At 35.6% G+C, this 27,459-nt stretch overlaps 2 protein-coding genes across 5 annotated transcripts; both read right to left on the bottom strand.

Annotated features, from left to right (window-relative positions):
- Window positions 1-732: 732 nt before the first annotated feature.
- Window positions 733-5,420, bottom strand: LOC138890544 (uncharacterized). Its single transcript, XM_070173937.1, has 5 exons — window positions 5,237-5,420; window positions 1,902-2,158; window positions 1,391-1,582; window positions 1,027-1,323; window positions 733-894 (listed from the first exon to the last, which is right to left on the bottom strand). Exons 1-5 carry the CDS (start codon window positions 5,418-5,420, stop codon window positions 733-735), a joined length of 1,092 nt encoding a protein of 363 aa, XP_070030038.1.
- A 3,309-nt stretch (window positions 5,421-8,729) lies between these two features.
- LOC104244928 (protein BASIC PENTACYSTEINE6-like) lies at window positions 8,730-13,444 on the bottom strand. Of its 4 annotated transcripts, none has more exons than XM_070172377.1 (4): window positions 13,350-13,444; window positions 11,307-11,363; window positions 10,883-11,023; window positions 8,730-9,866 (listed from the first exon to the last, which is right to left on the bottom strand). In XM_070172377.1, exons 3-4 carry the CDS (start codon window positions 10,934-10,936, stop codon window positions 8,937-8,939), a joined length of 984 nt encoding a protein of 327 aa, XP_070028478.1. In that variant the 5' UTR covers window positions 10,937-11,023; window positions 11,307-11,363; window positions 13,350-13,444; the 3' UTR covers window positions 8,730-8,936. The 4 variants fall into 4 exon arrangements, with proteins under 4 accessions (XP_070028478.1, XP_009798750.1, XP_070028479.1 ...); XM_009800448.2 differs by having other exon boundaries at window positions 12,848-13,426; XM_070172378.1 differs by having other exon boundaries at window positions 12,956-13,425.
- Between the last annotated feature and the right edge of the window lie 14,015 nt (window positions 13,445-27,459).

Raw genomic sequence — 27,459 nt, 5'->3', positions numbered from 1 at the left:
AAGGGCTTCGATAAATTTAGCCCTCGAAATACCTAAGGGCTTCGATAAATTCAGCCCTCGAATAATTTAAAGGCTTCGATAAACATCAACCTTCGCAAAAACATCAAGAGGTATTCGATTATATTTACACAAACAAATTACTAATAAGGTTCCAATACGTCGAACCCTTGAAAAACCCAATGGGTACAAAAAATACATGCTAAGGCATACAAAAGTTTTACTAAGTCTTTTAGACAGAAAAGAGGAAAAAATTATAGCTATTTTAGAGGCTGAAACGGCCCAACTTAAAAAGCCTAAGGGTCAACTTAAAGAGCCTAAAGGCCGATGTCTAAGAGCCTAAGGGCCGATGTATAAGAGCCTAAGGGCCAACTTAAAAGGCTTAAGGGTCAAAACATATATAGGTCGAGGCCTCGTTCGCACTTGACTCGGACTCGGAAACTCCTATGTCCCGAGCTCACGTCAAATCAATTTAAATTTAGCTCGAGGATTAACAAAACCCTAAAGGGTATTATATTGATCAAATAAAAACCTAAGGGTTTACTACGTTCTGAGTCCAAACCGGTACTCGAGCTGATTATTTGAATTATCGAAATCTTCCACAAATGAGAACAAAATTCAACACAAGTCGAGGATAAAACAAAAGGATGCCTTATATTTATAAGGGGAGTTTTACAAAAAAATAACAATACCACGAGGAGTCCTTACACAAGAACAAAATAAAGAAACCTAAAACTACTCCGGGGTCGCATCTTCGTCAACTGCATCTCCGGGATCCGCACCTTCAAGAGCCTCATCTTCGGGGTCTTCTTCTTTGTCTCCCCCACTATCAGAGCCACTGGCTGAATCCTCGTCATTAGAAAGCAAAGCGGCGACCTCTTCTTCCAAAGCCTTTACCTTTTCAATGTCGGCAGAGAAATCGAAGTCGCGAGCATGCACCTCCTCGAGGGTCTCTCTACGGGACTATCACCTGGCATGGTCGAGTGCACATGATAACTTGACTTCAGTCGCAGTAGAGATCTCTCTTACCCGGATGTTGGATGTCTTGGCGTCAGCTCGGTACGAAGATGCAATTGCCTCAGCGTCAGATTTGGCTTGGGCCAGTTCAACAACAGATTTAGTTTTAAGCTCCTTGATTTTGCGGCCTCGAGCTAGGCTCTCCTCCTTCACTTTTTGAAACCGGCGTTCAAGTGAAGCCAAATGCTCTCGAAGAGTTTCTTTCTCAGAGGCGAGACTGTCCATGCCTTGCCTCCACTCTAGGGTCTCGGCCTCCTTCACTTTTAGCTCCTCCCAAAGCTGCTCCACCAACTCGCTCTTCTGCTGAAACTGCATAACTGAAATATTAGTCATCAAAACAAACAAGTACACAACCGACCTTCGAAGGCTGTATTACCTTTTCAACAAGCTCGGTCCGTTCTTGAGAAGCTTTCGTTAACTCGACTCGGAGATCGCTGATCTTCCCCTCTTTCTTGGCATAAAGGATTTTAAGAATGCCCCTCTCTTCCGAGATCTTTTTAAGCTCGGCCTCACATTGAGCAAGCTCAGCTCGAGACTTAGAGAATGCTTTCTTATGAAGCACGACGACCTTCACAAAAAGGGATAGGTTAGATTCAGAACAACAAGGATAAAATACAAGCATGATTTCAAAGGACAAATACTTACTTGTTTGAAGAGGCGTCGGGCTCATCAAAAATGAAAGAAGCATCTGGGTCGGGGCCATCCTCGATCCCAGCGAAGCACTCTCGAAAGATATCATGCCCTTCATGGATCATTTTTACATCAAGAGTCTCTATGTCCTGGGCATCTCGGAGTTGCCCCTCGGAAAAGACGGGTCCTTGCGGTGAATCGTCTATGTTGATTTTGCTCGAGCTCCCCTCAGAGATTTCTTCAGTTCGAGGACGAACCATCTCTGCCACCACAGGTTCAGCGGTCTTCGAAGTATCAGGGCTTCCTCTTTCATGAGCAACCAACAGGCAGTGATCGTCTTGTTCTTCTTCCTGGTGTCGGAGGCATTGGGATGTTTCTGGAGATAAAGCCACAGTATCGGCCTTGGGCTTTCGAACCGTGCTTTTCTTCCGCTTTGGTGTATTTACAGGTGACCCCCTCTTTCTCTTCTTTTCTTTGGGAGGCTTTGAGATCTCTTCTTCACCAGGTGGGGCGGCTGCATTTCAATAGCTTCTCCGAGGCATGCATAGAAATGAAGTAAGTATTGCATTGAGGAACACAAGTAAACAAACAAGAAAACTCACCGTGGTTTTTTGCCTCCCATCGGCCCTTGGCTAAATCGTGCCAGCAGCGCTCCGCATATGAAGAAGTAGAGGCCAGTTTGCGGACCCAACCCTCGAGGTCTGGGACCGCTCCAGGAATCCAAGTGATAGTTGCACTATCGGAGAAGGGTTATATCGAGAAAAAGATAAAATCATGAAAGAAAAAGGAAAGCAAGGTATAAAGTCACCATGTACTTACGTTTCATGTTCCATTCCTCGGGGAATGACATCCTCTCGGTAGGAATCAAGTCAGAGGTCCTGACTCGGATAAACCGGCTCATCCATCATCGGTCTTTGTCCTTATTGATACTGGAGAAGAGAGATTTTAAGGATCGGCGTTGCAGTTTTATCAAGCTACCTCGGTATGGTCGAGGACTATACAACCTCGTTAAATGGTCAAGAGTGAAAGTCATCCCCTTGACCTGGCTAAAAAAGAATCTGATCAAATGAACAATCCGCCAGAATGAAGGGTAGATCTGGCCAAGCGTCACTTGGTATCGTTGGCAGAAATCAAGAATAACTGGATCTACGGGACCCAGAGTTGGATCTGCGGGACCCAGCGTGAATGGGTAGGTGTGCATGCTTAAATACCCCGCTTTATGGGTAGTGATGTCCTCTTCCAGGGAAGGGATCACCACATCTTTGTCACCCCAGATGCAATATTTTTTTACCTGCTCGAGCTCATCCTTGGTTATCAAACAGATGTATTGAGACATAGGCTCACATCGTCCTGGTGTCGATACAGGTTTTCCGATTTTAAAATCAAATGTTATTTCACACGGCGGGGGAATGCACTCCTCGATGCGGGGTGGCACCACCGATTTACTTATGGATGGTCGTGATGGAGAAGAGGCTTTTTATTGTTGGGGAACTGTTTTGGATGTTTTAGCCATTGTGATTCGAATGAATAAGGAAAGGTTGATGATAGAGTAAAGAACAAATTAAGAAGAGTGTGATTTCAGGGAAGTTGAAGGAGCTAACAAGATTTGGGAATGAATTAAGAAATAAAGTTTGCAAAAATCATGAAGTTGGCCTATTTATAAAGGTCACTTAAACGTATTGGGGAAGCCAAAAGACCGACCGTCTGCCACCTCTAATTAATGACCTAGGAAGCTGCGCAGATGCAACCTTTCAGTCACTTCAGACGCTGACATCACGAGACTGGCAACATGATCAAGACATCGAGGAGATCGAGATTCAAATCGTTTCTTATCATCTTACTCTAAGAAATGCGGGGACTATCTGTATACGGTCGAGATCGAATGTCTTCAATCATATACTCGAGGGCCCGTCCTAAGTCAAAGTCCGGGTAAGATCGAGTTCGAGCTCGAGGGACCAGACCATAGTTCGAAGACGAAGCACGATGCATACCGAGGTCGAGTGTGCTCGACCCTGAAATAGTACCATTATAGATTTGTACCAGAACAAGTTAGATTCATGCCACGTCCCAAAGTCATGGCGCAAATCCCGGAATATGATTGTACGATTCCGTACTAGGCGGTTAGACAACTGTATCAAGAATATTCCTTACTGTAAATAGAAATATTCCTTATTTTGGGTTCCCCTATTATATAAAGGGGACCCCAATCATTTGTAACATGATTTTATCATCACTGAGCAAAGAATATACTCTCTACTTTTTGCCTACTATTCATCAGAATTGTCCTTTAACTTTATTGTTCTTACTTGATTTTTCCTATTTTATTGTTCTTACTGCCCTAAGCCACCTCGAGGTCACTGCTGCTAAGTAACATTGGTTTGATTCACTTCTATCTTTCATTTCTACTTCTTATTTCTTGATTATTAATTGGTATTGAACTAAATCACATATCTTTAAAATCACTAATCAAATTTAATTATTACTCGTATTTTCGAGGCAAACAAGGACATGACACGACTTCAGCTTACCAAGGACATGGTTAAAGATTAGGGTAGAATGGTAGTAGATCGTAGTGTGTTTTCTGATCTGTTCCAGGTTTATTAGGGCTAACTGATTAGTACACTGTCTTTGATTCTTAGAGTGTCAGTATTAGGGTTGTTTTAGTACTATCTTCGGCTTTCTCCCATTTGTTTTTCTCCGGTTCTTACATTGTTGGTATCATTTTCCTTGCCTTGTTGTTGTTTTTGTTTGTTCCTATTCTTCCTCTCTGGCCGAGGGTCTTACAAAAACAGCATTTCTACCCCTAGGTTAAGGGTAGGGTACACATTATCCCCCTTCCAAACCCTATTTGTGGGATCTCACTGAGTTGTTGTTGTTGTCACTATGGAGTGCACCAATGACTTCAAACTTCTTTTATTTTTAATTTGTTCCTTACTGTCAATCATTGAGGGAGGTAATTAACCATTGAAATTTTATCTTTGCAAACTATCTTTTTAATATTCAGACCCTACGTAAACACAAAATACTTTATGCACCGGGCTACAAACATATTTTTAACCTCTACATATTTATAAAAGTATTATTACGGTAAGTAACAAATCTGACATTAATTGTTCCCACCTCATTGTATTAATAACCAAGAAAATATAATCACCAAAATACAATAAAGAGTACAAGGAACTGGGAAATCACTAACACTTAGTATTATAGTTAAACAACGGGGAAAACAGTAGAATTGACTCCTAAACTTGTTCGTCTACCAGAAATTACTTCTTCTCATTCTATATTCCAAATCTTACGGACGTGTAAGACACAAAATAACAGTCAAAAAGCAAAAGAAAATGGGTATGCTCAGATAACCACAGGTCGCGTTGCAGCGATCACCTATTATGACTGCAACTATATATACTACTACTATATACGAAACAAAAGTTAGTAATCCAAAAATTAACATTGAACACCTACAAAAGTTGTTACAGATCTCTTCTTTCGTTTCTTTTCTGATATTATTGTCTCTTATGTTGAGCCGAGGGTCTCCCGGAAACAGCCTCTCTACCCTTCGGGGTAGGGGTAAGGTCTGCGTACATCTTACCCTCCTCAGACCCCACTAGTGGAATTTTACTGGGTATGTTGTTGTTGTACCTATAAACGCGCGCAATGGGAGGAAAATTAGCGCCATCGTCTTCTCCAACACAACAATGACAGTCGTTAGGCCCTGGATCCGCCAGACGGACACAACAGTTACGGTTTTCTTCGTCCATAGCCTCCTTTGCCATGATATATGATCCTCTTAGGTCTTTGGTTGAAATAATTATATCGCTGGTGATTGAATAGAATCCTATTCTATAGTAGAATGTGGTGCATGTATTCCACCTTAAACTTTCTTCCAATTTTATAATTTTTTTTAAGTTCAATTTCATAAAATATCACATGTACCTTTTAGTTTGAACAAGAACACAATCTTAAAGATTTAAGAGATTTTATGGAAATATCTTTGAAAATAAATTCTCAAATTCATTTGAGAAGACATAGATATGGTTAACTATACTTTTATTAGGATTCTTCAAAGTTTATCGAATAACACAAATTGAAAAATTATATCTTCTGTCTTTTCAATTTATCTCCCCTCAAATATTTCAATATTATTTATGTAGCGAGGTTTAGTTACTAAAATGGTAAAATAATTTATCATTTATATAACTTTGCGAAACGTGTGTGGGCAAAGAAAGCATTCCTAAAACATGAAATTTAATAAGACAAACAAATTATTCAAACATAATCACTTCTCTGATTTAATAATTTATGAAAAGTTACTGAATTCCCATCATACTTTTCGTGTGGAATATGTATGTGCAAGTTTTATATTTTAAGAAGCAAAAAATAAAGTAGAAGAGTTTCAGGATTATTTTGTCGAGAAAAGATATTAAATATTCCAATATGAAGGAAGGAGTTATAATTATTTTATATCATTTAATTGTGGAAAGAATTAATATAAGTCAAGTCCTACTTAATTTTAAATTACTTAATATTAAGAATTTTTAAATAGTTCAATTAACAAAATAATATTCTAATTTTAGTTAATTTTAAAGGTCTAAATATTTAAAAAATATAATATGAGTATTATATTTAATGTAAACTTTATTTTTAAATAGTAAAAAGGTGATCAATATTTTACACAGAGATTTCATGTTTTTATTGACTTATCATTGATTAGAGTTGTTATTCCTTCTACGGTTCTACCTTATACCATATCGTTTTAATAACACAATCTGGCTTGAGTGCCAATCCGAGAATCAAACCAGCATAAATAAAAATTTAAATAAAAGTTGGAAATGCAGGAAGATTGCTTCAAAATACAGAATAGTCCTTGAATGACTTGGTCTTTCAATGTGATCCTTTCAGAGATTTTGAATGCCTAGATTTTAAATCTAGGCATGGAGTAATCTGGAAAAATAAATAATAAAGGGTGGTTGGTGGAGGCTTTTATGTTGGATTTAATAATAAAACATTTAGTTGATTTTAAACTCTTAAATATTAGAAAAATAATTAAATGACTATTTTGTCCAGTGTGAAATTAATTTTTAAAGGGTAAAAAAAGCGAATAACATTTCGCTAATGGCCTTCGTGCTTTTAATATAACTAGTCTCTATAGACGTGTGTTGCCACGTCGTCCATAGAATTATTGTCATGTAGTAGAAACTTTGCGTAAAAAGTAGTAATATTTTTAACCGCATTAATATTCAGAACATATTTAGTTGAACTATAAAATAGATACTGAAATCGTAGAAATCTAACTGCATAAGCTTTAATTTGCTTTCATTCATCAAATTAATGTAAGGAGGCATGTATTGCTCCCTTACTTGGTATAGTTCGTCATGCTTGTATCCTCTCTATCTTTGTTTAGGATTGATTTTAGAAAGACTAATAAATATAGGAGTATGTCTCTTTAGTTGTTTTTACTATAAATTTTGAAAAGACTTATACATATACTAATAAGTTTCTTATACATGAAAAACTCATCTATTACTTACTCGAGGGACTGATATTTTTAAGGTATAAAACTCCATCAATTACGAAGGTATAATAAAACTTTACTGCATTTAAGGACCTTGGAATTCTAAATAATTTGTTATATGTAAGTTTTTAGGCTTCAAAGATGAATAATTTTATTATGGTTGGTCTAATCAAAACTTTAAGCTTTTTATTTAACTTTTTTCCTCCCTATTTCAACACATAATGACTCAATTTTTGTGAGATAGCAATAAAACCATACAGGAAATAAAACAAATACAAAATACAAAAAGAGGTTATAGCTCCATGTATGCAATTTCATTATATGCATATAAGCATCTTACACATAAAAAAAGAGGGAATTATGGACGTGTCTTTCAAATCCAGGTAGGATCAAGTTTGTAGGGCCGGTGTATGTGTAGTTTAAATCGAAAAAGAATTCCATCTTTAGGTAATGTACAATTAGATCCTTAAATTATACAAATATTTAAGGGCATAAAAGTCGATCAATATTTCGAGGATATTTTAGTCGTTCAACATTTAGCATAAATTATTCGTGCTTTTATAATAATATAGATATAGATGTAGATAGATATAGATATAGATAGATAAATAGATTAAAAACCAAACCGAATATAATTTATTTCTTATTTTTCTTGAAAAGATCCAATAAGAAGAAAAAGAATCTCCGTATTACTAATCCCCGCGTTGCTAATTTTTGACTAACTTGTCTTCGAACCAAACAACACCTTAGAGTCCTATTGCGTTCATTGTTGTTGTCTAATCGTTGTTCTCATACAAAAGAAAACGAAAATTAGTTAAGAGAGTAACAATGTTAGAACCCCTTAGGAATGAAGTTATTTGGGACAAGATGGGTTTGACCCTATTGACGACAAGATGCGGAAAACGAAGCTTCGATGGCTTGGACATATGAAGAGGAGGAGCACAGACACCTCAGTCAATGAGATGTGAGAGGTTATCACTGGAGGGCCTGAGGAGAGGTAGAGGTAGACCGAAGAAGAATTGGGAAGAGGTGATTAGGCAAGACGTGACACATCTTCAGCTGACCGAGGACATGACCCTTCATAGGAAGGTACGGAGGTCGAGGATTATGATAGTAGGTTAGTTAGTTTAGTGTCCTCCGTGTTCTTATCAGTAGTATTAGTACGTACTTTCATATTTTGTTGGTATTTGATTTTTATGACTACTTGTCGTTTTTTTCACTTTGGTCATCTTACTGTCTGGTTTTTATTTATGCTGCTTTAACGTGACTTCTCGTTGTTGCGCTTGTTTTTCTCTTCATTATTATGATGCTCATGCTTCTCTGAGCCGAGGGTCTATTGGAAACAACCTCTCTATCTCTACAAGATAGGGGTAAGGACACACTACCCTCCCCAGAACCCTCTATGTGTGATTATACTGTGTTTGTCGTTGTTGTAGTGCAACAATGTTAGAACAAGTTTTTTTATGGCAGTAAACAAAAGAGAATAGTTGGGACAGATATTATCTGCAAGGTTTTAAAATAGAGAAGGCCAGCAAAAAGAAGCAAACTACTGTAAACAGAGTCAAGAACCTTATAAAACCATCACACTAGATATTCAATAAATTAACATCAACGTTTGATACAACAGAAAGTTTCCTGAATACAATGCTTCTTTACAGTTATCTCCCGTTGATACAACTATGAAGCAAACAGCTGACATTTTAGGACGATAAACTTAAATTTGCGCTAATAGAATCCTTCTCTCACCCACAATAAAGGAATGTAATGAGCGGTAACATTATTTGATGGTGATGTAGCGGTTCGTCCCATGCTTTGCCCAGTGGTTCTTGAGATCGACTGGATTTGATAGATCATGGCCTTCTGCCGCCAGACGACTAAGCAGCTTGGTGAATGCACTTCCACTCATTTTTCGACCACCAATTCGGGCATGTCGCTTGTTAGGAACGGCTGGTAGAGGATACATCGACAAATTGGTCGTGCAACATGAGGATTGCCAACCTCCGTTTCCCCATTTATAGCAAGGTCTTAAAACTCCAGTGCAGGAACAAACTGGGACTGGCATTGTTGTTTCATCGAATGCGACTTGGTTTAGCCCCAGGTCTTGATCCTTCCAATCGGGTTTTGACACAGCTAACTGCCTATTAAGGTCATCACTTGCATCGCCCATCTCTTGTGCACCCTTCCACTCTTGTGACTTGCCAAATGTCGTTTGGTTAAGATCTTCAGTTTCCCTTTTTACTTTCTTTGATGCTTTTGGAGTCTTCTTGGAACCCGTCATTGCCTTTGGCTCCTTAGCTCTTTTGTTCCGACGGGGCTTTGTGGGCTCCGGTGCAACAGGTGAAACTGGCATGGATTCATTCACGTGCATGTCTCTCGGGTTATATGTAGGTTCTCCCATATGTGGCTGATGATGTACATGTACATGTTGTTGAGGATGGTGCATGTGTTTTACCACTCCCCGGGCAATCTGACCACCACCACTTATCGAGCTTTCCCGATACTGAAGAGTAGCAATAGCGTTATCCCGTTCCATGATTGCATTATTTCGTTCTGCTATTGCTGAATCCCGCTGAAGGATAGCCATGTCGCGCTCTGCCAAGGCAGCCTTTTTTTCAGAAAGGGCCAGATTCCGCTCTTGTATGGCGGCATCTCTTTCTGCCATGATTGCCATTATCTGCTTCATTGATGGCTGATGCTGCATCAACCACTGAAATATGGGGGAAAAAACTGAATCCACTGTTCATATAACAGATTCAACGGAGCCTTTATAGCCTGTTTGGCCAAGCTGGAGAAATCAGCTTATTTTGAGAAGTGCTTTTGAAAAAAGTACTTTTGAAGAGAATCAGTTTGTGTTTGGCTAATCAGTCTGAAAAGCACTTTTGAGAAATAATTTGTGTTTGGCCAAGCTTTTTAGAAAGTGCTTTTAAGTGTCAAATTACGAATAAGGACATGAATAGATTTACTTAATAATTAATATTATAAGTAAATAAATAATATCAAAATTTTGTTATTACATGCAATAATTAAAAAAAATCATTTTATTTAAGTAAAATATGAAAATAAAATTAAAAAGTACTTAATTCTTTTAATATAAGTTAAATATATTAAAATTCCTTCAACAAATATAAAAGCATTCACCCCTAAAGACACTATATATTAGAAAGTTTCCTAAAAAATAAGAAGAAATATTTATAAATCAATATCCTAAGTATTAGGTTTAAGGGTTATTTTGGTATATACTATATTTTGTTAAGGGTATTTTAGGTAAGAAGAAAAGCCAAAACTGCTTCTGCTTTTGGAAAGCAGCTACTTTTTCTGCTTCTCTGAAACTGCTTCTGCTTCTTCCCAAAAGCACTTTTTTTCCCAAATAAGCTTGGCCAAACACCTCAAATTAGGAAAAAAAGTGCTTTTGGGAAAAAAAGCACTTTTTTTGTCTTGAGAAGCTTGGCCAAACAGGCTATAATTAGTTACTATCAGTGACGGATGTAAATAAGAAGGTACGTGTTCAACGCTTAGATATACATGTGTAACATCTCTAAAACTTCAGTAAATGGTACATTTTGAACCCATAGTTTTTAAAGTTCAACGGGTTTTCAACAAAGAACATAAAGATTGAACTCATCAAGTTTAAATCTTGGATTCTCCTCTGGTTACAACACCTGGGAATCCTAGTTAAGATCCAAACTAAGAAACTGGAAATCAACTTTAACTGCTGCTACATACCTGACCCTGAGGCGGTTTATGCCTTCCGTTATCACGATGCCCACTGTCATCCATAAGATATATGTGGGTGGTTAATGTCAAAATCAATTTCAGCCTTCACTCCGATAAAACTGACATATACTCATCAAGGAAAATCAATCCCTGTCGCCAAAATTTAGAAAATAAAACACGTCACATCTTCTTCACGGCATGGATAGTGTCGCCGAATGCCATATATCTCTAATACTTAAAAAACTACACGAGCAGGAAGAATCAACCATCGAACCTTTCTCTTCAAATGCTCTTAACAAAAGAAAATAACGGAAACACAAGAGTTGTAAAAAGGGGAAAAAATCCAACAATTTTAATCCATTCTATTTCAGGAAGCATATACATAGATTTAGAGCTTTGAGATAATAAATGAATTCAGCAATCACAAACTTACCAACAACCAACAGACTCAGATCTGCATTCTCTTAATCAAGGCTGAATCGTAAAGAACCTGAAAGACAAACACTCATCGTTAGCTCCATTGACCTTGAGAGAAACGTAAGGAAGCAGGGACAAGCAAAGAACGGGAGATTTTTAACGCTTTGGTGACGGTGGAAATACACATATTTGTGCTGTTAAATAGGTAGAGGTCCAGAGATTACAATAATCCGGACTTGACATAAAAATTTAATATCCATCCCAGAAGGGGAAATGAAAGCGCAGATTAGTTACGAGTTATGACAAGATAAAGCAATTCTGATAATCAGATTTCAACCGAGTGACATGACATAAAACGTGTAGAATTAAATTCATAGGAGGTGCTGAAAGGCAGAACAGATATGAATAAGCTAATTCGGGATAAGACTCAGGACTAAGTATTTTCAAAATTATTTCAGCAGAATCTGTTGGAACAGCTAAATGGTGTAAATCGGAGACCGGACAATCTCCCAATAAACCCGTGACAGAAAAAGCCATTGGAAGATCTTGGCACATTAAACCGGCATGATTAATTCGTTCTAAGATGCCATAAAGAGAGCATCCCCAATTCTGAACAAGTACAAAATTATAGTTGGTGCTAAGCTATCTAAGGCCAATGCGGCAGCCCCTTGACACTATTACAGATAAGCATAGAAAAAATAAAAATATAAATAAGCGTAGAAAAAATATCTTAAAGAAAAAATGAAGAAACATAGCACTGTTACATCATGTTAGTATCATTTATAATTGATCTCGGGATGAAATTCAAGCTAAAATACAGATCAAAAGGAGAATTTTTGCAGTATTAACTTCTGAAAAACATTGCAACATAGCTCATATCAGACTATCAATGGCCGGCACGAAAAATGGAAGCTCCATGTTATCTATTTGCCCAAAAGAATTACGATAATATAGGAAAGGGCACACTTTTTAACTAGTGTTATCTCTTCACCCAAACATGAACAATCATTTGGACATATTTCGGTTCTTGAACTTGTTCCACTTAACTGGAAGTAAGGAACAGGTATAGCTATATAAGGTAGTAAATTGTTTCTTCGTGCTAAAAACTTGCAATAAGATGGACAAACACAGTACTCATTTGTTATCTTCCACGACTACAGCTTACTATGGACTTACTTTTTCATCCAAAAAAAAAAAAAAAAACTGCTGTGGTTTCAACCACGTAGACAGAGCAACGAAATTACACCAATGCCAATAATCAATCGCCTTAAGAATTTCAATACAAGCAATTCAACCTAAAGAGTAGCTCCAAACTCAAACAGGAAAAAATTAAGAAGATTAAAAACCCAAGCTTGAAGATTGTATCATAACGGCGTGCTTAACTCTAACTAGTTCTTTCTTCCAACTAAACAGTGTTAACTGTATCGGCTCAACGACATACACTCTACACACAATAGATAAAAATTGAATTGAGGTCTGAATGTTCTAAAGCTAATAAGTGGTTCATTAGAAAATGCCTGACTTAATCTAAACTAAAGCAGTAAAAAAGAGTCTTACCAAAAAAAAACAAGTCTTTCAGCATAGAAAGAACCAATCTTTACAACAACAAAAAATAGTAAAGTAAAAAATTGGCACTTTAAAAATGAAATCTTGTAGATCAATTACATGAACAGGTAATGAACTTCAGTAGGAATTAAACAATCATTTAATCAAGATTCTGGGAAACAAATTACACCCAGTTCAGAAAAGTGAAACCCCAAAAATCAAAGCAAGTCAAAAACAATAAATAACCCAAATTCAAGCTCAAACCAAGTCATAAACAAGCTGAAACACACTCATCAAAACCTACAGCTCAAGATTTTCCATTCAACCCCAACTGAATTAAGTATAAACATAAATTCAACTGCTCAACAAAATAAATAAAAAGAAAAAATAGAAGAAAAAAAAGAAGATACACCCATTAAAGAGTTAAAAGACTACATGTAAAGCTTACATAGTAAAGTTGTACATAATTGGGAAGAAGAAAAATAAAGAGAAAACTGGAGTTAAAAACCCTAACTTGAAGGAAATAAATATCAGTGAAGAAAGAGCAGTAGTTGAAAGAAAAAAAGAGCAAAGAGGAAGAGTACAACACCCACATTGACATCACACATCAACTCTTTTTTCCTTTTTGGGGGGATTTTTCTTTTTTGTATTTTATTGATTAATTTTATATTTTTACCTGTTAATACCAAGACCACCCCATACCAGCATCTTTTTGTTTTCTTCCTTCCTTTGTCTTAAAAGTTTCTTTATCATCTCATAAAAGTTCTCTGTTTCAATTTAAGCAACGTAGTTATTTTTTTTGAAACGGACTAATAAGAATTATCTTATTTAAACTGAAATAAAGGAAGTATATATTAATAAGAGTTAATAGATACTTCTGAAATTAGTAAAAGTATGCGGAAACTGGCCTAACACTAATTTAAAAAGTTTCTTTATTACCCTTTGAAAATTGGAAAAATAAGTACTACTGTAGTAGTAGTAGTTACTATAGTGCTCATCCACTTTCATATTATTATGTTTGTTGGCTGAAAAATTTATACTATATTAAAAGTACGAAAGTCCTTAACGAAATGTCGTTCGTCTTTTTTACCCTCTTAAAATAAAATTCATACTAGATAAAATAGTTATTTATTCATTTCCCTAATATTTAGAATTTTAAAGTCAACTAAAATTTTACTTATTAAAGTTTTCCTTATTTGAATAACTACAAAGAAATTTCTAATATTTAGGGTATAAAAACCAATTACATTTACCATATACAATATTATAATATTATAATACTAAGAATATAAATGTTACGTGTTATATTTTCTAAGAGGATGTGCATAGAATTAATGGAAGGAAACGGCCAAACTTATATTTGAAACTAATAAAGGCAGCAAAATTTTGATAAACTAAATAAATAATTAAGCTCTTTTAACTGATTAAAAAAAATTCAATTCAATTATTTTTCAACTTCATCATATTAGTATTTTTTTTTTTCAAATTGACAAATAACTTTGGAATTTTTTTTGACAATTGTTCTTCAAGTTCAAATAATCTAATTTAAGAGTAGATAAAGAGATATATCAATATGATCTTATCATTTCACTTATTTATATGACAAATAATAACTTCGATAAGTGGGGACAAAGCGAGAAATCATAATATAGCATATGAGAATTTATGTAGGACATGAATTTTTTTCATTTTAAGCTACCTAAGTAGGATTAACATTTATCATTTTTAGGACCTTACGTTTTTCCTATGATATTTTAATAACTCATACACATTGAATAATATGTGCATGCAATAATTAAAAGTTATGTATTTATAAATATAGAGTACACGCCCAAAACGCATACTTTAATATTAGTTGTTTCAAAAGTGAGAAGAAAAAAAAAACCATAACTCTGAGTGGGAAGCTTATTGAGATTTGTGCTTAAAGGTGAAAAAAAATACAACCTTTTGAATGTGTCTTTTTCATCTGCTTTAGCCATGTTGCTGATTCTTAGTGGTAGGAATACATTTTAATATACCAAATGAGTATTTTCAAAGTCTAAACTTTCACTAATAATATCTCCTGAAGTTGACATATCTCTTTCTGTATAAAAGTGATTTGGAAAATTATTCTGCTTCTTTGAATGGGGTTTAAGCGGGGCAGTAAATTAAAGGCCGTGAGACCAGTGTATTAAAAGAGTAATAAAATCCAAGATGCAATTTTTACTAAATATGTTTAGATTTTCAAAAGATATTAAACCATGGGAAAATGTTTTAAATATATTTAAAATTGTATGAAATTAAAAAAAATGTGATAAATTGATTTCACTACGTAGACATAATAATATACCAAGTCATCAATTTTTAATTGTGGAGCAATATATTATAGTAAAAATTATGGCAGAGTACTTTGAATAGAGTCTCAAGTCGTTTAGAAGAAATCTAGCCATAAAACAAGTCATGGACAAGTCCCGACTTGCATATAAAACATTGTATACGACATTTGGTGTATTTCTTTGTTTTATTATTGTTTTTTTTTATTTCTTTCACTTCGCAAAGACAACTAATTATGACAAAGTTTATAATTTAGTGTGAGTTTGAACTTCGATTAGGCACGACACAACACTAGTACAGCTGACCAGGACATGACCTTTAACAGAAAGATGTGTGGATATCGATGATTAGAGTAGTAGGTTAGGTAGTCTAGATTATTCATACCGATAGTATTGGTATGTACTCTCGCATTTGGTTGGTATTGGGTTTCTTTAACTATCTATCGTTGTTTGCATTTCGATTATCTTCTTATCTTGTTGTTATTTATGTTTTTTTACATGGCTTCTCGGTGTTGTCCCGTCTTATTTTTTATTTTATTATTGTGGTGCTTATGTTTTCCTGAGTCGAGGGTGTTTGACCAAAAAGTGTAAATCTTCGGTTAAACTAATTAATTTTATGTAATGAGGAGTTAAACCTAGTTAATGACAATATCTCTAGATTTATAACTAGTTAACAAAATAACGCAAAATAGTGTTGGTGGGTGATTAAATGCGGTGCGCATTTAATATTCCAAGGGGTTTGAGTAATGACAGATGAATATCAAGCAATAAATAATAATAAATGGCAATAATGTAAATAAGGAGAATGATTCACCCAATATTGAATGAGGTAGATGATTCTTCTTTCTGACAGTGATGAGTCACAGACAAATCCTAAAATATTGAAACTATTCTTGGATCTAATGGAAAAGTATAGAATAATAGATGGTAGAATCTTAGTAAAAAGGTAGTGTTTGTATCTTTTCCAGGGAGAGAGTCTTCTTCTCGAAAAAGTGTTCTTCTCAAATGAATATTACATGCCATTTCCCATTATCATTTTTTTTATTTATATGGGACATATCCCCAGTCAACCCTAAAAGTACAAGTACAGAGAACATTCAATGGAATATTCTCTTAAATATCCTATTACAAAAACTAGTCGTTAGTACTGTCCTTGATACTTGACCTCGATCGTTATTGACCGCGCCGCTACGAGCCCCACTGTTTACTAGTGGCCACATCACTTTCCATTATACCACTTCATGCTAAATCTCCTTTAGGCAGATTTTGACCTATATATAGGGTCTATTGGAAACAACCTATCTACCTCCATAGGATAGGGGTAAGATCTACGTACATATTGCTCTCCCCAGACCCCACTATATATGGATTATACTGGGTATGTTATTATGTTGTTGTTGTTTGAACTTTGATCTTCTCTTGAAATTGGGTCTAACAAATTTATAGCTTGTTTGGCCAAGCTGGAAAAATCAGCTTATTTGAGAAGTGTTTTTTTTTCAAAAGTATTTTTGGTGAGAAGCAGTTTGTGTTTGACTAATTAATTTGAAAAGCATTTCTAAGCAGCAATTAATGTTTGGCCAAGCTTTTAAAAAATGTTTCTAAGTGTATTTTTCGCAAAAGTGCTTCTCAAGAAAGTGCGTCTGCTTCTGCTCACATAACAATTTTTTTCTTTTAAAAGTTTGGCAAAACATTTCAACTTTAGAAAAAAAATACTTTAAAAAAAGTGTTTTCTTGGAGGAGTTTGGCAAAACATGTTATTGTTCTATTTCAAATATACTACAACAATACATGAATTTTCTGAATGGATACGTCATAGTTATATTAGTACTTTTTTGTTCCGATTTATGACCAGGTATACTGCGAAACTCACATAGGCAAATCTCAAAGTAGGGGTGTACATAGGTCGGATTGGTTCGGATTTTACAATTACCAAACCAAACCAATTGTGTCAGGTTATTAAATCTAAAAACTAATCCAGTAAAACTCGGGTTTTTCAATCTCGGGTTTTCTTGGGTTTTCGGGTTATTCGGGTTTTTTCGGATTTTTTCCCGATAAAATCTTCGTATAACAAAACATATAACGTATGCTCAAAATATTTCTTTAATCCTAGTAAGATACAACTATATAAAGTATTTTTCAAGAAAATAATACAAAATATGAGATGTGTCATGACATTATCCTAAAATATTCAACAATAAAGACAATAAAATTATGTAATATAAACATTGCTAATTAAAAAGACATAATAGAATTAAATATAATCTAAAAGTACTAAGTCATGCTAAAACAAATAGACTAATAAGGGAGTATTAATTACATGATTAAATGCTAAAGAAAAATAAAAATAGGTTATGCATTTTTATCTAAATTATTGCAAAACAAAAAATAGATATTCAATACATTCTCGTTCATAATGTTGAATTGAATGTCCTTACTCTTTTGTTAGCATTAGTATTGATTTGATTTTGTTTTGGGCTTTTGTTAGCATTATTTAATATACTAATATCAATGGCTATAAAACTTATTGGAGCATACAAAAGTTCTAAGTGCAATCTTGAAATAATACTTTAAAAGATAAAATTATGAAATTTTTTAAGAAATATTTATAAATTACATCACAATAAGTGTATTTATATATTAAATATATTTAAAATTTATATATATATTAAATATATCTTAAATTTCTATATATGTAATGTCGAGTTGGTTTGGTTTCGGTTTGACTTTCTTTAGTTAAAACCAAACCAAACCAATTATGGTCGGGTTTTTTTTCCAACACCAAACCAAATCAAACCAAATCATAGTCGGGTTTTTTTCTCGATTTGACTCGGATTATCGGGTTGGTGCAATTTGTCAGTTTCCTTTATACACCCCTATCTAAAAGTCAGTTCTATAGACTACAAGTGTCGCGCCCCCCTTTTCCCTTTCCAACGGAGAGGAGTCCGGGTTTCGACATTCATGGGGTATAATGACTCATTTTCTTTTGGGAATTGGGTATTTGAAGAGTCGTAACCTAATGATTTAAGGCGCATCATGACATCTATAGAGTTCATTTACAACTAGGTTTGATAACCAGAGATTGGGTAGGTGCTTGAAATTATCCTAAGGAGAAGGTGTTAGGCACCCCTCAGGATCCAATAGTGTGGTTCCCGGCCAGATAGTTTTTTTGAATTTGTGCAATTTGCAAGTAACAAGTAAAGGCATCAAGTAAGAGGGGATTTAAATTAAACACAAAATGCTTGAAAACAACTATTGAAAAGCGAGGTTTGAAAAAGTTATAAGCTAGACGTGTTTGTAAAAAATAGAGGGGGTCCTAGGTTTATTTATAATATGGATCACATCAATGCAATACCCGGTATGACACTCCTTAGAAGAGGGGATACACGTGGTATTAGCGCACCGGTCATCATATACATATCTACCTTTCCCACCCCATTAAGGTATTAAAGTGCGGATTGGTCTCGACCTCTATTGCATGCTATTACCCGTCATATTCCTATCAGTCCCGGAGGAAGTTAGGACTACTACTCCTATAAGAGGGAGGATTTTAGGCTGACTCTTATGTTTAAAGGTAAAAAGGCTAAGGAGACATACAAAAACACGTAGGACTGCATTTTGAGGGGAACATATAAACAATTAGTGGGCTCATATATACCTTCGCAGACAATTCATATAAATAGCATGACTTAAACACAGTTAAGGTCTGAATTTTAAAAATCCTAAAGCACAGAGTTTGAGTTAGAACCAGATTCGTTATATAACTCAGAAAAGAAATCCGAATCAGGCCTGCTTGCTGGTTGTAGTAGTTGGTAATTAACAAAGGCAGTTCCAGTTTTATTTAAGTAATTACCTAAGGCTTGTCTAGGCGTAATGGTGATGTCCTATGAACATGATATCTATATTGATTAAGAATGCAGTAGAGCAGTGGTTAATTTTAAACATTCGATTTGGATCCTATAGACATGCTTTCTAATGATATTGATTAACACGAAAAGAGTAAGTTATTTAATATGATTCAGCTAGGCATGAGTCAAACTGATTCTTAACTAAACTGGTTTTAGATCTTATAGGAATGATTTCTATTACAGTTGATTTTAAATCCTATAGGCATGATATATAATTATTAAAGACTGACTTTGGACTTATAGGCATGATCTCTAAGGGAAACGAATCTGGATACATGCGGTAATGAAAATTGAACTTCAATTACTTTACATCCTATAGGCATGATATCTAATGATAAAGCTGAGTTTTAACCCTATAGGCATGATTTCTACTGTTAAAGCCATTTAGATCCTATAGATATGGTATCTAAGTGTGAAAGTAAAGCATGCAGAATTCATTTTTTTTGAACCAGAGCAGATCATATAGCCATATATCTAACAGGCCATGTTTGGAATTAAAATAGACCCTACAGACATGTTATCTACCCAATTTACTCACAACATACAACTACCCACCCCTTTTTTTTACCAATCACCCCATAATTGTTTAGAAATTATTATAGCCCAAATGATTGAATTACAAAAGAAGTGCAGAAATAAGAAATTACAACCAAAGGAAAGCCTGATCTTGACTTCCTCTCTGAGTTATGTAATGAACCACTTCAATGCCAATATTTCAAAGCCTTTCTCATACTTGGGTGTGTCAAAGTTCCCTAAGGATCTCAAGGGATCCCGGGCAGTGCTTACACCCAAGTTTGCATGACCAGACAGAAATGAGTGCAGTGTGGAAGGGTCAGCTCTTATGTGTCCAAGTTTAGAGGGAGCTCAAGGGTCCCAAGGCAAGGCTCACACAAGAGGGGCGGAACCTAGATTCTAAGAATATAGTGGAAGTGCAGAACATAGTTTGAAAAGGAGGTTTATTTTTGAAAGCTGGACTGACAGTCCATTTTGAAAGCAATTAGTAGTAAGATTCAAAACTAACAGAATCAGTAGTCATACAAAAGGGTCAAGGGATTTTGGGGATACATTTGTCTATAAGAACATGAACCCAGCAGAGGTCTGGTTTGGTCATGCACAACAATAGTTGATGCCGGTATAGCCACACACCAGTCAAAAGAACACAAATACATAGAGGGGATATGAGGGTTTGGGGTTCATAAGTCAGCAAGTACACAACAAGTGACTGACAGAGTGTCACACCTCTTTTTTACCTACACCCCTATAATGGGGCGTATAAATATAAGGGAGTTTTTCAATTAAAGGACAATCGAAACGAGATTAGTTTATTTAAAGATTCAGAGTCACCACTTGGGATAATTTATGGTGTCCCAAGTCACCGGTTTAAAATCCCAAATCGAGGAAAGTTGACTCTATTTACGGTCTGCGAACACAGAAATCCGGGTAAGGAATTCTGTTAACTCGGGAGAAGGTGTTAGGCATTCCCGAGTTTCGTGATTCTAGCACGGTCTCTTTGATCATACTTGGCTTATTAAATTGTCTAATTACTCATTTTATAACCTATGTGCACTTACCTCTTTTAATTAAGAAAACATCTTGAAACAAGTCACGCGTACGTGTACCCGTTTGTTTGGCGTGTCACGCGAACGTGTCCACAATTTATGACACTTTATTATTGTTAAGAAAATTGGTCGAAGTTGCGCGAACGCATTCTCCGGTTTTGTTTTTAGAAACATGTCACGCGAACGTGTCCACAACCGCGATGGTATTTTAAACGGGCCTAAAGCAAACTACGAACATTTGCCACCTTTTATATCTAGGTTATTAATATGAGGTCCATGAATGATTAAACTGTAGATGGCACACCTCAAACTATATAAATTAAAATATATTAATAGCCTATGAAAACCTATTCGTTATTGAGAAGAATTTGATCGAAGTTGCGCGAACGCGTACTCCGAATTGATATTTTTGAATTGTAATTATGTTACGTGAACGTATACACAATTACGGTGGTATTTTAAACGGTCCTAAAGGTTGTTCTGCGAATATTATTAATTAACTAAGCACAATATGCGCGGGGACCAAGACTCGTAGCTATTAACCATACGGCTTCATTTAAGCACACGGAACTCCGGCACATTTTTAACTCAACGCATCTCGTAAATACACCCACGTTTCTCCAACTAATACACTGCCATTAACAACTCAAGTTTAAAGTCACTTATCCATTCTCAAATTCACTTTTCAATCAATTATCTAGGTGAGAGCATTCATACGACAGGTAACAAAAAACTCAAAACACCAGCTCCATAACATTTGGTCGTGATGCGTCTTTTTACAGGGGAAGTATAACATGAATCTATGATAAATATGGCAAAATATAATGCTCTCAAACATGGAGTATATGTCAACTAAAACTCAAATATTTATCAAGCTAAAATGACCATAACATCTAAACCTGATTACATGCACTGAATACATGGCTTTGTCAAATGAAAAACTCATGCTCAACAGCTACACACTAGATGAAAAATCTAAATGCAATCAAGTACTGAATTAACCGAGCAACTTCACATCTAAACCTTAACTAATTCTGTAAATGCATTCATCATTCTGTTATGAACGGTCCATTTATGTAGATAAAGTGCAAGTGCTATTACTAAAGTCCATTATTCTGAAATTACACACTAAATCTAAATAATTGAACTACCATAAGTTATTAGCAAGCACGAACCAACAATCCCACACAACCATAAACTGAACTACTACACAACTGAAACATTTAATCATACATGATGATAGTAAATAACAGTAATTGCATCAGAATTTTAAGACTTCTATTCAAACTTCAACTTGTATTTCCAAATCTTCATACATGCTAGTCAATGCTCAATTTTATGACAGGTCTTGAAGGTGTACCTGGAGATTGCAAAAGGAAAAGAAGTGAATGCATTAAACGGCAAAAGCAACAACACTCAGCACCCAGAAAATGAACCAACAGACTAATTTTAAAACCCAACAGATGAGATACAATAATCCAGATACTAACTTCAGTCACTAAATGACCCAGCAGACCTCGAACCAGACTTGGCATTAACCTATTTTAGTATCAGTTCACCAGAAATTGCTTCAACACTAGAAGAACTTCAGAAAACACTAAAGAACTCAATGTAACAGTGTTATTTTCTTAAAATTCTTCAGCCGTTTGGATTTTCTGATTTTTTTAACTCCCAAAATCACTGCCTTGAAAGGCAAGGAAGCATGCCTTTATAGGCAAGGAAGTAGGGCAACCTAGAAAAGTTCAGCTTTGCCATTAGGCCCTTGTCCAATTTTTGTTTTTGCCTAGATAACCTTAGTTAAACATCTGAAAATCAACTTCAACCCCCCACCCAGCTTCCTAGAAGCTTCTCAAGCAGTTACCAAAAGATTCCCTATGCGAATTACCTAGACTACCCTCCTAGCACCTTGTTTTTACCTTGAAGACCAACCTGGGTCAAACGGGTGTGGGTTATGGGCCCCAAATGGGCTCAATATCTCAAAAGACCTAGCCTCAAATTCAGGCCAAACAGGACTCTCTGAGAACGAGGTCTGTATTGCCCTCAGAGCCCAAATAGCAAAGTGAAACCAAAACAAATTCAAAACAAAACAAACTTACCAGAACCCAACAAATTCACTAATTTAACGATCACAAATGAGCAGGGAGCTAATTAAGCTATTAAAACTAATTAACAAACTAAGCAATTTCAGACAAACAAATAAAAGGACTCTGAAAACAACTCGATTTTAGAGGCACTTAAGAAGCTAATCTTAAAACCGAGTTTCAACAATCAATTTTTGAAAACGCAGAGATCAAATTGGACTCAATCTTTTGAAGAGGATAAAAGGAAGAAGGCAGGGACAAAAAGAAAGAGAAGAACAAGGAAAGCCATTGAGAAAAACTAACTTAGGAGGACGAACGGATATCAAGCCCCCTTAGATTTCAACTTTGCTTTGACCAACAGAAATCATTTCTTCCAGTAGACCCAACCTTGCATGACTTTGGCTGAGTCTTTGTGAGAGAAAGGATTCGTGGGAGTCTCAGCCTTGAAAGAAAAACTGAGACGGAGAGACCTGAGTGACCATATTGGGGAAAATCGGGTCCTCCAAGTTTTGGATCTGAAACTCCGACCAGTAAACAGAAGTTATTGGGAAACCGGTTGGGAATCTGGTATGAGGAGGGAACAGGAAGTTTGGGGTGCCAAAATGATGGAGTTTTAGAGGAGATAGGGTTTTTAGCCAAACCTTCATTCAAAGATTCAAATCGTTCTAGTTTGATTCGAGGCAAACGGAGTGGGGGTTTGGAATGAGGGGATCTTGGTGGTCATGGGGTGTTATTTTGGGAGTGGTTGGAGGTGGCGCCACCACCGGCGGTGGAGGATTTGGGGGCGGCTAGCTAGGGTTTGCAGCTTCTGAGCAAGATTCGAGAGATTCAGGTGTGATTCGAGGGAAAATGGGTGTGGATTTGGAATGAGGATAAGGAGAGGGATCTAGGGTGTAAATTTGATGGCCATCGGAGACCTACCGCCGCCGTAGGGCGATTTCCAGCGGCGGTGCACGGTGGCATTACGTTGGGGTCTTTGAGTGTGTTGGAGACGACTAGAGGGGGGGGTCTGAGGGTTCAGACACTCTTATACGGGGGAAAGGGCCAATTCTAGTCCGTTGGATCTAGGCACGATCAACGGTGGGTATGGGAAGGCCAAAAACGACGTCGTTTGGATAAGTAGGGGGACCGAGTAATTTGAGAGCGGGTTTTGGGCCGATTTGACTGGGTTTTAATCGGGTCTAGGGAGGAATTATCTGGGCTGGGCAAGTTAGGTCACAAAAGTGGCCCAATACTGAACTCCCTCTTTTCTTTTCATTTTATATTTCCTTTTCTTTCCCTTTTTTTTATTTATTATTTTTTCAGATTTTGTAAAATGCAAAAATAAAAAACCTGATTTAATTCCCAAAACTAAACTAATTATTTCCTCAAAATTGATTAAGTCCTAATTTAAAAGAAAGTTATGACAAACTCAAAAATTAAAAGTTAAAAATGCAAAATGAACTATTTTTGTTATTTTCTTCCATTTTGTAACATTAATTAACTAATTATCCTAAAAAGTAGAAAATTAGGTCCTAAATGCAAATGCACTATTTTTTTATTGTTCATTAATTAAGCAAAAATAAAAATGCATAGACAAACGCAAACAATTTAACAAAAATGCCACAAAATTCACAAAATAGCAAATAATGAAAAGAAATTATTTTGTTTTGAAATTATGGGGGTAATTCGTGTAGGGCAAAAATCACATGCTCACACAGAGTACACACACAGGGAAGCATTAATCTAAGGGGGAAGGAAACCCATTACATCATGCTAATTATGTAACTTGACTGCAGAAACATGAGCAGAAGTAGGCAAGAGTGAAAGAAACTGAAACAACTAAAGAAACATGTTGTTGTCGAGACTTTAAAAATTAACTAGGACATACCAGTAGAGAAGCAAAGTGCAGAAAGGAAAAGTAAGCAAGATTCCACAGTCTAGCCTTGGCTTTCAACCGGTTAGACAAAGCAATAGCACAAGTAATAGTAAAGAAAGAGAGAGTTTTTGAGTGTAAGTATGTGTTTTGAACTCAAATTGTTCATGTGTTTGAAAGAAGAGAGGGTGGGTCTTTATAGTTTTGAAAACGAGTGAAGAATAAGGTAATAAGTAAAGTCTTAACACAAACATAAAAATAATCACAATCAGAATCAATTAACACAAGTGATTCCTGATTCCCTTTAATTAAGAAATCACTGCTTAACGAATACTAACAGGTTTAATTAAGGAAAAAAATCAGTTTGGGACAGATTGATTCTTGCCATATAAGGGGGCAGTAAAATTATGAAATAAATGACTGGGTCTAAGTACAAAATATGCTTAAATTTGGGAAACAGGTTTAGCAAGATAAAACACCACAGTAATTAAAGGAGGGGAATCAATTAATTTAAACAAATGAGTAAAATTAGGGTTCATAAGAAAGCCTTTTGCAATCAGACGCAACATTGAGGGAGTCAGAATCAATCAAGAAAGGGTCATGATTCTGCATCTCAACATATAAATAGCAAGGAATGAACAGGCATGCAGGGTCAAACATATTGACAAAAAGAAGCAACACAAACATACAGTAGCAACAGAGGTAAGCTAGGATTCAGTAGTAAAAGAAAATTATTCAAAGCACAGTAGTCAAGTAGTCACATGGAACCAAAGTGCAGGGAACCAAACTAACAGGTAAGAAAGTCAGAAACAAGTAAAGACCTTCAAATTCGTAGTACCTTTTAAGAAATTAGGGCTTCAACAGTAGTCGAGTTTAAGAGATGATAAGAACTCAGAATCAGATAAGCAAACAAGGAAAAGAACTTAATTGAACAAGTATACACTCAAACAGACAAGGATAGTTTCACAAACTGGATAAGACCAAAAAAAGACCTAGGGGTTTCAACATGCCGAATCAAGTAGAGGGAAAGCATAACCAAGCCATTTGAATATAGTAAAAATCATGAAACAACACCAGAAATCAGAGAAGATATCTTTTTAAAAGATTTAGGAGAAAACCCTAATCGTTGAAAAAATGAAGAGTCATTTTGAAAGAAAATCGAAGAGTCTTCGAGAACACACTTAAGAAATTCATAACAAGCACAGATCTAATATAGATCTGAAAGAAAATTGAAAGATCTTAATGGTTAGGGTTTTAGAGAACCCATAAAATGAGAAAGACCTTGAAAGTTGCCGATCTAACCAGAAAAGTAAAGGATCTGACTTGAACGACCATGGATGGCCGGAGAAAGGCCATGAATAGAAGTTGAGCAAGGACTGGACCAGATTTCTTTGAGATTTGGCCATGAAAATCACACAAACGGGCCACTAGAGGATGTAGGAAGTTGGTATACATCTCAAACGGCCATGGGAGACCATGGATTAGGTGGGGATCGAGGTGGATTAGGGTGAAATGGGGTGGCGGTGGCTAGGATTTGTGTGAGGCTGCAGAGAGAATTGAGAGGAGAGGGATTCACAGGCGACGTTTTGTGAAAAATGAATTAGGGTAAGGGGTCGTTTAGGTTTATTTTAGGAAGGGTGAATGGTGGTCGTTGATCTGAATGATCAATGGCCTAGATTAAAAGGGTAGGTGAGGTATCCGGGTTGGGTTGGTTTAATTGGGTTAGGGGTCGGGTTTAAATTGAAATTGGGTTTGATTTGGGGTCAAATTAGGCTAAAATTTAAATACAAATGGGCTATTATTTAAATAGCTAATTTTCCTTTTTTAAATTATTAAAAATAGTAAATAAATTTCTGAAAATAAATTGAAAGTATTGAAATAATTTATAACACATAGATAATAATTTAAAAATATAGTGCTTAATTTTATGAATATAAAACACAATTAAACTTTAAAATGGCTACTATTGCAATTATATGCAATTAGCTTTAATAATTTGGATCATCAAAAATAATTTTGTACATAATTATTGGAATTTTATGGATAAAAAGGGGAAATAAATCGATTTAAAAACCTTACAAAATTATGGAAAAAATAATAAAACATTTGGACATGCTTATGTATGCACATTTTGAAGTTAGTTTGCATATTGAAAATATATAGGGAAAAATTGGGTATCAATAATACGGAATACAGTAATAATTTAAAGATGGTAGATTCTCTTCACGTGCCATATTATATGTTGTTGTTTGCTTTCGAAGAGTTGGATAATGAAATTGCAATATCCAATGAATTCAAATTCTTCAAACCTTGTTACTACCCAAATTCCCTCCAAACCACCGGACATTTTAATGTCTAATAAATCAAGTGAGGATAACCATAACCTAGAAATTTCAAAAGCCATTATCCCGCTCACATTCAAGGAAAAACTCATTAGGAACGACGGAAAAATTGACATCTCTACTGACCCTTTATCTTCCTTCTTTCACCCTATGAATATTCAATAGGAAGAGTCAATGCCCATCCAAAGGAAGAAGATGAAAATTCTATTATCTCCGTTCCTATCTCCTTTGAGGCCAAACAAAGGATTTACAACCCATGGAAATACTCCTTAATAATAACGCTTCATGGTAAAATGATCTTGCACCAAATTTTGAAACAAAAAATTCTAGAATTATGGAGAATCAATGAAAACTTCCCATTCATTGATTTAGGCAATGACTACTATATTATCAAATTACAAAAAGAAGAAAATATGAACCTAATCCTTCCAAAAGGCCCATAGTTTATCTATGGATTCTTCCTATCTATCCAACGTTGGTAATCAAATTTTGTAGCTATGAACGCCAAACAAATCCATACAGTGGTTTGGGTAAGACTCCCTCACTTACCTACAGAATTCTACGATATCC

The sequence above is a fragment of the Nicotiana sylvestris genome, chromosome 4, assembly GCF_000393655.2.
Source record: "Nicotiana sylvestris chromosome 4, ASM39365v2, whole genome shotgun sequence".
NCBI lineage: Eukaryota > Viridiplantae > Streptophyta > Magnoliopsida > Solanales > Solanaceae > Nicotiana > Nicotiana sylvestris.
Note: the sequence above shows the minus strand (reverse complement) of the source record. Positions and strands in the feature narration are given on the sequence as shown.